Source organism: Lycorma delicatula, chromosome 4 (assembly GCF_047948215.1).
Source record: "Lycorma delicatula isolate Av1 chromosome 4, ASM4794821v1, whole genome shotgun sequence".
NCBI classification, from domain to species: Eukaryota; Metazoa; Arthropoda; class Insecta; order Hemiptera; family Fulgoridae; genus Lycorma; species Lycorma delicatula.
The window spans coordinates 43,369,533-43,382,128 of record NC_134458.1 but is presented as its reverse complement, the minus strand read 5'-3'; the positions used below and the strand labels follow the sequence as shown (position 1 = coordinate 43,382,128).

Sequence of the window (12,596 nt, the reverse complement as noted above, 5' to 3'; positions counted from 1 at the left end):
CATAAGATTTAAAAGTTAATAGGTTATAAGTTGTATTTTAAAAAAATAAGTAATTTTCAAATATAAAAATGTGGCAGATTTTTACTATGTTTTAGAAAAACAACAGATTTAGGTGAAAGTAATTTTAATTTGTTTTAAGGATATCCAATAAGTTGTTTGATTGATGTGTTGTTTTTCTTATTCATTTTTTTCTTAATTTTGATTGTTTATTTTTCTAAAATATTTAATTATTTTGTTTTGTAATATTGTAATACCTAGTTAAAATCTGCCACATTTTGAAGTTTTTAACCTTCAAAATTCTTACATTTATATAGTTTCTGTGAACTTAATTCATACCATTTTACTGGGAATCAAATTCTCTACAACTTTTGTTTGAAACATTTATGTGCCATAAATATTGGCACAATAAATACCCATTTAACCCATTACCCATTTAACAAAGTTATTGTATGGCAAATGTAAAATAATGTGTTTTTGATCTCACCAATCCTTAGTATATTACTCCAGATTTCTTAAAAATTACTAAAAATATTGTCACAGGACCTATTTTTTCAGGTTAAATTTCTTAGAAAACCACTAAATTTACCCCTTAATTTAGCTCCCAAGAATTACAATCTGGCTAATTTTACTGAAGGAACAGAAATCTTTGTCGACACACTATTGAAGCATTTCTGAACCTATGTTTGTATGAATTTTCTTCTCTATCTTTACCAATAGAACATGTCCTGAAACTGTTACACTCTTTGTGAGGCACTTGTAGTTTTCATTTTAATTCACTATTTGTTTTATGGCAACATATCTTGCTGTCATAAAAAACTAATGTGACTGCACGATTGGTGGGAGGTTATCTACATGAGCAGGTGATGTTCTTTACTTTCTGAACAATCCTTGTGTATTATAAATTTCAGTAACTTCTTTTGAATGCTTATAGATATTGGTATTGTAGCTGGTAAATTAAATTATTATTATTACTGGAATTTTATTGAAAAAAAAAAAAATTAAAATTGTTTATTAAAAGTTATCAGTCATATATCCACCTTTTAATTTTTTATTTCTAAGCTCATTTTTTAGATTTTTTGTATATTTTCTGAAAAATTATTATTTATATTTAGAATATAATTTTAGTTATATTGATATTTTATAAGCATATTGCTGTAAACATAAACTATAATAGAATATCATGTAATATAACATTTTATGTATATACATGTATAAAATATATTGTGGTGTATTTAAAACAAAATAAGAAACTACAAAATGGGACAAAGATTCACAAATTATTACAGAATCATATTTTCAACTCATCATCATTATGGTCCTCAGGGTTTTTTGTATACAACTTTGAAACAAAGTGAACTACATTGGCCAACATGTTATGTATGTGTTAAGTATTGTAAATTTGATTGAAGTGTTATTGTAAATCATATTAAAGAATCATTTATGACAACAAATTGTCATTATAAATAACTTTGGAAAAGGTGTTAAATTCCTTATACTTGAAACACAATGAAATAGTTTATTTTGCTACATAATGTTTCAGGATTGTTTCAGTGGTTTTGGCATGATGATGATGGATGATCATGATTATACTCAGACGATCACCTAGTGTTAATTGTACCAAGTCATGTTCAATACATTTTTTGAAGTTTAAAAATTTGCTTATGCTATTAGTATTAGAAATTTTGTTAATAAAATAGTACTTTCATGGAATTATTAAAGTAAATAAATAATAATATGTTATTTATTGTTCCTCATAATAACAATAACCAGCTATAAACTACACTGAACAGAAGTAGCCATTCTATAGGTTGATGATAATCCTATCCTATCCTACCTTTACTTATTATTTATTCCCTCTTCCTTGCAGTAGGTATTCGCCAGCTTCCATCTGTGATGTTACCACCATCTAGTAGCCAGTCGGATAGTTCTTTTTTAGGGCTCAGTGGGAAGAGATTCTGCTTGTAGGAATTTCCAGAAACTCTGTTTTCTAACCTGACTTTTTACAAAAAGCCAAAATGAAGGGTGAAGTAGTTTTTGTGTAAAACTGGTCCTTCTACAACTCCTAAAATCAATCTAAACATATAATTATTATCCAACCTTGCAATATATAATTACTACATCTGTACTTTAATTGAAGCTAGATTAATTAGTCTAGATTAGTTTTAATATGAGGCCTTATTTTACTGAGTAGCCTCCTCAGCTGCTAATTAAAATTTTTCTGCAATCCCTGGATAGAAAACAAGAATCTTCAGACCATTCCATAGGTACAAAGGGCCATTATGTAATGAACTCCACTAAAGAAGTGGTTTCCTTCCTGGTTACTAGTAGATGCTACCTTGATTCTGGAACTAAGGCTGCAGTTGACCCCATCCTCTTGGCATTCATTCAAGGAAAAAGGATAAATATGAGGGAAGAGATAGGAGATAGCAAACTCACAGAGGAATGCTTCTGGTTGGGATAGTTTCTGCCTTGGTCAGGCTGTCGTATGGTATGATGTAAACATAGACTAAAACTATAGTGATTTACTTTAATGTAACACTGCTACCGTAAATGTTAATCCTTTTTTGTATGATTCTTATTACATTATGGTTACATAGAACCAGTAAATTATTCATTTTATGAAGATTTATTACTAGAATATATATGGTAAACAATCTTTAATATTAAGTAAATAATTTTAGTTACTTCAATGCCTCATGTAATCTAGTTTTTATTCACATATTACTTAATTGTTTTATACGTAAAATCTGATTAAAACTGTTGGATTTTTTTCATACAGAAATCTGTATACTACATTTAAACTTTTTTATTAGCTCAGAAGCATGCATGAATATTTAACTAAGTAAATCTATATGGTAAATAAATTATTTATTAAGATTTATATTAATTTATTTTGATTGTTTTGCTTAATTATGACAGCTAATGTATGTAAGTAAGAATATACATTTTCTTATCAATTTTTTGCTATTTAAGCCGCTTGTGTAAAATTTATGTAGTTTATGTTTCCACATGTCATATATGTGTAATAGCTTTTAATTTTTTTGTTATAGATTACTATGTATTGAATAATTATTTTTTATATTAACTAGTAAAATTAACATAATAGAATCCATCTAAAAAACATTTTCATACCTAAACTGGAACTTGGGATCCAGGAAATATTTCTAAATAATTTAGTATTAGTTAATTCTACTGCACTTGCTCATTTGCTGCTTTCAATAAAAGAAGTAAAAAGTATATCAGAAAATTTTAAAAATAATCTACTTTTTTTATTTATAAGGGTAAAATTCTGCATTTGAGAAAAAGTATCTTAAAAATAATGATTAATTAACTTCTATTCTTCTACAACCATATAAAATGTGTAATCCACGTGTCATACTCGCATAATAATTTGTATAAATAAACCTATTCTTTTATTTTTTATTGTATTTTAATACTTTCAGTATTGTTGTTTTTCTTGGAAACCTTTTTCTGTTACTTAAGGTGGTGATGGTATCTAATTTTTATTGTAAACAATAAAAGAAATAAAAAGAAGCATCAGTTTTCAATACATACAAAATTGATGTGTCTAGTATAAAAGGGTTGATTACAAAGAGTAACAAAATTAAATAACACAAATCACAAAGAATTAACTAAAAGGCTATAAGAACAAGCATTTAAAAATATTGATAAAATGCCATTACTGTTGTCGTACATGAGCTACAACAGCAATATTACCCTATAACCTTTTTATCTGGTTTCGGTGATTTTTTCTTCTCTGGTCCTTGGCAAAATTGTTAACTACCTTGATCAAAAACACTTACTCAGTAGATTGATTGTTCCTTCTCTCATTTCCTATCCTTACCCTTTATTCCTTCCTTGGACAAGCGATATATGAGAGTTGGAGCAGCCACTCTGGTTGCATCTGTAGTACGCAGTAGCAGGTTTTTGATTTTATCATCATTTCTAAAATTACTTATCATCTAAGAATTGTTTTAGTTTGGAACAGATAAAAATCAATGGGGATCAGATCAGGGCTGTATGATGGGATCTCTAATATTTCTAGCCAAATTGTTGAATCGTAGTTTAAATTGTTGCAGTTCAGTTTATTATGAAATTGAACAATGCTTCGTGACAGTAAGACATATCATTTGTTTTTCTTTAACAAGTGTTTTGAAGTAAGCTTATGAATTTATTGTTTTCCATTTGGTGTGAAATCAGTAAGCCTGAGTCAGTGAGATAAAATCAATTGATAAACATATCAATATAAATTGATATTGAAATTTATATGTATAAATATGCAGATCGTTCTGGATATTTCTTGCTAAACATTTCAGATGTGTTCCTCTGATTAAAATAATCTAAATTATTCTTATAAACATTAATTCAAATACACTTACATTTTTCAAGCTATGGCTAACAAAAAATTTCACTGTGATAACTGCTTTGATGATAAAAAGAAGCTACCATCAGAACTAGAAGTTTTTTGAAGAAAAATGAAAATTCTTGCGAAGTTCAAAAAATTGGAGCTGAAAAACAATATTTTAGATTTTAAACAAATTTACTCTTTTAAATGGTCACCAAGTAAATAATACTTTATAAAACTATGCGTACAGAATTTAATTGTGAGAGTATTTATGTAAGTGTAATCAAATAAAAATAAAATATTTAACTAAAACAAACCAAAACTTGATAGAAAAATGTCATCATTTTAATATAAACCAAATCAAAAAATCTTAAATATCACAAAAAAAAATTGTAGCAACAAAATTAACAACTCAGAATAAAGGAAAACTGGAAACACCTTGATCAGAGCAGTATTAAAGTGTACATACTTATAAATAAAAAAAAAGAAATGGTTATAGTACGTATTATTGCATAAAAATATTTTTTTAGGTATGAAATAATAGTATTTTTGTGTGAAGATAATAAATAAATTGTTTTCAATGCAAAATAACAATTTTAAAGCTGTTAATTGTTAAATATTTAAGTATATTTTAAACGAAGTATGAAAAAAGGTCTACATTACATTATATTTAATTATTTATAAACTCATCAACAAATATTGTTTCTGTAAAAGGAAACATTTTAATCCAATTTTAAATAAATTTATTAGATTTTTTACTTTATTATTAAGTAATTTGTTAAAAATATAGATTGAAGCATAAATAAGGTCCTTATTGTAGGCAGCTGTTTTATGCAAAAATTGTGTTGCTTGATTTTATAAAAGTGATTGTTATTTTTTAAGAATAAATTACTATTTTTTACTCTATGAACATTGCACGTTGGTAAATATAAATGCAAAATCATGTCTAAGAAATTTATCAGTAAACAGTTTGACTACAAATTTATCTTTTAATGTTCAAAAACTTCATTCTCTTGAAAAGTTTTAAAATCAAATATACTTTATACTCAGTAAAAAGTATACTTTATACTTTATCAAATATACTTTATATTAAGGAGCATGTTATAAAATGATCATCCATATTTATAACTTATCAAAATTCAATAGTATTTTTACAGGATAAATTTTAAGATAATGTTAGATGAAGTACACTAGCTTTCCCTCATCCTATATTGATGATGATAGTAGAAACATGCAAGTGTACCCTGTCTCAAAAGGGCTAAATTAAAATGTTTAATGTTTGTGATTAAAATTTAATGATTTTTTTTTTTTTTTTAGTAATTCACTATTTATCAGCTTTCATGTATTTAACTTTGTCAGTGTAAATAAAAAAATTTATTAATGTATATATTTTCTTAAAAAACAAAAATAGTTAGTAAACAGCTAGTTTGTTTAAAAAGATGAATGCTGATGGATGGTGGTAACAGGTTGGGCCAGATTCTGCTTTGAATGAATTTATATGATCAGCGTATACTTATATAAGTTGTTTTGAAAACAGCCATGTATATTTTTTCGTATGTACATAGTGCTGGTATGGTTATAAAAGTATATACATCTATAAGATTTGATATATTGATCCAAAGTCTAGATTAATGAGGTTTACTGCATAGTTATAAGTAACTGTGTAAATGCTTATTGTTTTATTAATATAAATTCATCAAAAAAATTAGTGAATTAGGGAATATTTCAGTAGTTACAGTGACAGAAATGTTTTATATTAATCGTTCATTAAATGAATAATTTCCATTTCCAATATGGAAGGAAGGAGTTCTACTTCTGATAAAATCAAATATGTGTAGATTTTAATTTTAATATTGTAGATCTGTTGACAGTTGAAAAACAATGTTCTTTTGTTTATAATTTTACCTTTGCTATCAGTATTTTTAGTTGCTTATATTTGTATGTTTGTTTATTTGCAAACCTAATTTATTATTTCCTTTTGCATAGTAACAGTAGGGTTTATTTGATTTAGTATTTATATTTTAGTAGGAATTATAAGATCCGGCCTTATCCGATGGCCACTTCAGACATTAGATTTATTGTGAAACCACCAGACAGCAGACAGGAAACAGATTTTCCAAGTTCGTCCACTCGGTGTATCACACTAAGGAGGCTTTTTAGGTACTTCCATCTTCAGCATGTTCAGACCTATATCCGCATAACCAAAAATAGGGATCAGGGTAAGGAAGAGGGGAAGAAGGAGAATCTATCTTCAGGGAACCATAGAACATAACAAACAACCTAATCTTTCAAGAGACCTTGCTCATCACCCTTACAATCTGTCTGGAATTCAGGGCAATTTTTTTCCAGATGTGAGCAGCACAATACTCACCAACAATTTTTCATTCACCCTCTTAATATGCTACAACAAAAATTGCTTTTTCTTCAAAACCTAAGAGAATGAAAACAGATTGCTAGGAACAATCTAGCCCAATGCTGAAATTATATGTTATGTGGGAGGATCCAGCGTAAATATAAATCATTCAGTCAGTCTCTTGTTGTAGATATCTGGTTTAATAACTTATTGTTTACTGTGAAAACACTTCTGTTCATATTTGTATTAATTTACTAATGCCAGTAGTATTTAATCATCCCTTTAAAGTGGAAACCCATAGGAAGTTATATGACTGGAGATACATTTTTAAGGCTTTTGTAAACTGCTTATAAAATTATTGAAAATGTTATGATACTATTGTATATGGCTATACATGAAGTATAAGCAAAGAAGAAGATAGTAGATTTATCAAGATATCTTAAGTAAAAGAGAAAATAAAATTCTGTTAAATTTTAATACTTGGTGAAAGATCTCAATGAAGGTTCAAACATTATAAATCCATTACCGATTCTGTATTTTGAATTCATGTCATTCATTTTTGGGTTTAAATAAATTCTATCAATCAAACAAGTATACTCCAGTGCCTCAGTTAGACTTTTCCAAAGCAAAAGAAAATATTTTCATGAATAGGGGAATACTTAAATCTTTTTTCATTTCATGGCAGTATTATCTGATATGTTTCTAGAAAAGCAGATATTTTTTTATATCTTTGCTGTCATCATTAACTGGTAATATTAGTAGCAAAATTGTCAAGAGGACATACACCTTAAGTGGACATTTATCTTATTGCACAATACTGAATGGATTTTAATATAACTTTTTTATTTATAAGATTGAAATTTTGTTTCTATAATTATGAGAATATATTGTCTGCTTCATATTACCTTTACATTCCATGTAAATATGAAGCAAATGAATTCTTTATCCTCATTTATGTATCATACAAGAACAGCCATATCAGTTTTAATTAAAATAAAAATTAGGTTAAGTTTATCTTTAATGTGATTAAATTTTCAGCTGTTTAACTTAAATATATTTTATAGAATCAATCCCCTTCTAAAAAAAAATCTCTTTTTTTGGTTTAGTCATTCAGGATACCCTTAAACAAGAATATAATGAGACAGTAATTAAATATATAAAATTTACTATAATTTCTAAGATTTTCTCATTGAGGAAATGCTAGGAAAAATATCAAGGGACCATAAATTAAATAGATTAAAACGTACAATAACTTTTAAGAAAATATTTTCTAACATTTGGTGAAATTGTTTTTGTAGTGATTTACACTTTCGGGTCCCTCTTACAATACTTCATTGATAAAAAGAAAAACAACTTTAAAAAATCCTTAAAAACATTTTTTTTTTAACTTTTGATAGGCTCACATCTCTTTTCCCCTTGAGCAAAATTATTTTTTCATAATTTTTACACGGAAGATGCATTTTTCACAAGATAAAAGGAAATAGAATTTTAAGTAATTTCAAAAGGATCATTTTCGTTTTAAAATTTTGAACTGAGTTCCATCCTAGTAGTTGTAAAGAAGTGGTGAGTTAGATTGTTTTATTGTAATATTGTAGCTGTATTGATAAAAATACTTTAGTTTTTATCCTAAAAGTTACTAATCAGGTGGTCCTGATTTAATTTTATTTTGTATAAGTTTTCATGTTCTAGCAATTACCATGATTTTATTCACAGTAAATTCTTGAATATTAGTTAAGATTTTGGAACTAACAGATAATTAAAATAATAGGAATCAGTTTGAACAGTATATGATATTAAACAAATAAAGTGAGAAATACCAGCATGGTTTAGAAAGTTAGGTGCTAAAAAAAAGTGGTGAGCTCTAGATGAACAAACATGAATGAATGTGAACAAAGGTTTATATTTGTTTGTGATAATGTTATTTGGAATATCCACAAATATAAATTTATGCTCATTTGCATTAGTTTGTCTGATGTGGACCAGTCTTAATGATTTCTTTAAACACTGTCAGGATCACATTTTTATTAGTGACTTGAGCTTGATGCTGTCACAGCATTGAGTAACATTATATTTATCAGTGTAATACATTCTACAATTTATATTTACACAACAGATTTTTCTTCAATTCTCCAAAATAAAGTTACCCTTATGTATTATTTCTGGTAATTATATCATTGTATCCACGTTCATTTATTTTCCTAAATAATAATAGGCTGTGACCCAATTACTTCTGTAAGAAAGATGATATATGTACTGTGTGTAAAATACAAAGCGTGATTGAAATACTGGAGTGATGAGGGAGTACACTGCCCTATAAAAGTGAAATGAATATGGACAAAAATTCAGCTTAATTATAATTTTTCTAATATTTGGTTCATTCTATCTAGTTGAGTTATAAATGTGTACCATTATCTCCTGCACCAGATTGTCTAATAAATGTTACTTTATTCTCCTCTTCTTATGCAAAGTAAATTTCTTTGTTTTACTGCTAATCCAGCCATTTTATTTTTGCCATCAAAAAATCATTTTAATGCAGTACATACAATATATATATATTACTTTGTGAAAAGCACCTAAATTCTCTAATACTGAAACTAATGAAGCAATTTGTCATCCTGATTAAATACTGTATATTTTATTAAAAAAAATTCTATCAGTTTGGCTGTTTACTTGGAATATAATTTTAAAACTTAAGAATTCTATTCCCCACTTATAGTTTATCAAGCAGCAAGCTTGCTACTTCATATAAAATTCCACTAGTGACTTATTAGATAATTTTATTGATGTAGACATATTCTCAATATACAGTTTATAAGAGAAATAAGCTGATAACATTATTTCAATAATTCTTTCAAATGACAATTTTTATCTTATTCTTTTCCTTATTTCCACTTTTATCCTCAATTTAAGTATAGCATCTATGGCTGTGAAGATTTTTCATTAAGTACAAACAATGTAAGTTATCCCCCATAACTTTTTCTCTCATAAAAGGGGGCTCGACCTATAAGCAGGGCTGACTTTCATTTGGATCCAGGATTTTAAATTATTTCATAATTTATTTTGATTTCTATATTCATAATGAGGGGCTTATTACAGTTTATAGTAATAAATACCTTCAGTTATTATTATTGTTATTAATAAAAGTAGGTAATTGAAATTTTGTTATTTTTATAGAATATTGACTTTTTAAATTATATTTAAAAATCATCAGGGATGATGAAATGAGTATGTAACTATTAAATGTTTTTAATTTTCCCATTTATGTGAAACCATGTGTTTTTATTTCATTTATTTTAATATTTTCCTCAAATAATAGTTAAACATTAAACAAATATGTATAAGTTTTTAAAATAGTATAATAAAATACTAATATAATAGTATAATAAAAAGAGTATGTATTATATATAATTAATTTTGAAATTAATTTCTTATTGGTGAAAAAAAATTTCTACGAACTTTTTGCCTGAATAATGGGGGGGGGGGGGGTTGACATATATTCAAGCAAATACAATAATGTAAATCTGCTTAAAAATGTCCTCTTTTTATTATAAGTAAATGATTTTGCATATATATATATATATATATATATATATATATATATATATATATATATATACATATATATATACACACACTAATATACTGTTTCTACTGCAAGGAAAATGTTCAAATTATGTTTTTAGTATTTATAATTTATTCGCACTAACATTTTTCTTAATGTTAAAAACTTTGAAGTCATTTTATAAACATAGAAATGAAATTTGGATATTTTTTATCAGTTTTTTTATAAGTAAGACTAATATTTGTTACTTTATAAGTTGTGTTTTATGTGTATAAACGTGTTTTGTGATATAATGTGTCAGTCAGGTAATTTGAATGACATGCATTTTTTATCACTAGCATCTTGGGTAAAAGATTATTAGTGGAGTTATTTACATCTTATAACCATCTGCACTAGAACTAGCCAGCCTCTACGTTATAGTGTCTTCATATAATACTTTATTTATAACTTAAACTTTGCCATTATTTCCCTCAAGAAGTTAAGACTTAAGAACAGTACCAGCACATAAAAAATGTTTTTTTAAGGTATTGTTGCATCCATAGATATTGCATTTGAAGTTGTATAAAAATTTTAATCCCCTTTTAAATTAAAACGACATGATGTTTGTTTACTCAAAAAGTAAGTACATTACAGAATCAGTCTGTCCATCTAGCGTTTGTTTCAACAATTTCTATGGGTTTCCGTGATGAACTAAATTCACCCAAAATTTACTGGTTTAATGCAGAATATAACAAAAATAATAGTCTGTGGTTTATGGAAAAAAAAAACATTTTTACTATTCACCACTAAAGGATTGGTAGCTGATTAGATTATTTATTTAAATCTGAAATAACTATTCTTAGTTTGAAATCGCATTTGTTTAATTACTTTTTTTGCAACAAAATATTATTTTTCATCCTTAGAACTTTAAAAATATTTTAAGCTGAAAAACTAATTGTTATTAATACTTAGATTAAGTCAATGGTTTCTTTACTAATAAACATTGTTCATGTTATTTTATAAAAATGTTACCTTTGTGGATTATTTATGATTGGCTATACATAAAAAAAGTAATTTTAAATAGTTTAAAAACAAATTTATTGTGTATTAAATGGTATCTTTTTATGCATAAAATGAGTATGTGGGTAAAGAATTATTTTTAGTATTAAATACATTGGTAAATAAATATAAGCTATTTATTCTTGTGTTGGCTCTATGTAAATACATTGAGATGTATTACAGTTGTTTTGTATTTCTGAAAATAAATGAATTAGCTTTAACAATATTGACTGAAAAACATAAAAATTGCTCTTTGTTACTGTTTTACTAAATATGTGTATTTCTTTGTTACAGTTTTCGGAAGATATTTAGTGAGACGAATGTTACGTTTCTTGGAAATAGCCCAAAACGGAGTCTTTCATCTTTATCCAAAATGGCCCTTTCTGGTGGCACATCTGTGGATGCTTCACTCTGAAGACATAAAGCCGACATTTCTTCAGATAATTGTAGATAGCTGTGGAAATTTGGACACATTTCTATCACCAAGTATAATAACCACTTACCCTATAGCTGAGAAAGTACATTTAAAATCAACATTAAAATATTACGGTGCAGGTTCTAGTTTATTGTATATTGTAATAAGTTTATTGTTTTATGTTTTATATAATTATTACTAGATATTTTTATTTTTTACTGTGATATTATTATTATTATTGTCATATTATGCATTTATTTGTTTTTTTTAAAATTCATATTGACTATAGTTATCAGTTTCTGTGAGCATTAAACTATTTAATACTCACACAGTATTAAAATAAAGTGAATTTACAAGCAATAAAATTTTGGTACCTTTGCTCAAAGTAGTTAAAAGGTTTTAATTATTCATTTGCCTTTTTATTATTAATCATTAGTAGTTTCCATATCATTATTGAGTTATGTATTTTCTAATCCATTTAATTGAAAAATTGGCAAATTTTTATATTTAAAATTAGTAGTTGTCTGAAAATTTACATGGAAGTCTAAATCTGTTTCATAGAAGAGAATTCTCATTCTCCTTAAACTGAAATATTTGATAGGATCATGTTCAAATTATGAATTGTTTAATCTCTGACTAATAGGCTGATTATTTAGTGTCTTAAGAATTTTATATCCCAGATATAAAATATAAATCAACTACTGACGTGTTGATTGTCTTCAAAAAATTAATTTTTTGCCATAACTGCTATAGCCATTAGCTACTGATAAACAACAGTAGCAGTTATCTATCCGAAGAGAAACTAAACTTGGCATTGTTTATCTTTGGTGATCTATGAGAGTCAGTCTAGCGTAATCCCACCGGGTTGGTCTAGTGGTGAACT

At 26.5% G+C, this 12,596-nt stretch overlaps 1 protein-coding gene across 1 annotated transcript in view; it reads left to right on the top strand.

Moving 5' to 3' along the window:
- Nucleotides 1-12,060, top strand: part of Rilpl (Rab interacting lysosomal protein like) — a 67,107-nt gene extending 55,047 nt beyond the window's left edge. Inside the window, exon 7 of the mRNA XM_075362809.1 lies at nucleotides 11,593-12,060. Coding sequence (XP_075218924.1) covers nucleotides 11,593-11,713 — 121 coding nt within the window. The 3' untranslated portion in view covers nucleotides 11,714-12,060. The remainder of the gene's footprint in view (nucleotides 1-11,592) is intronic.
- Nucleotides 12,061-12,596: the final 536 nt, after the last annotated feature.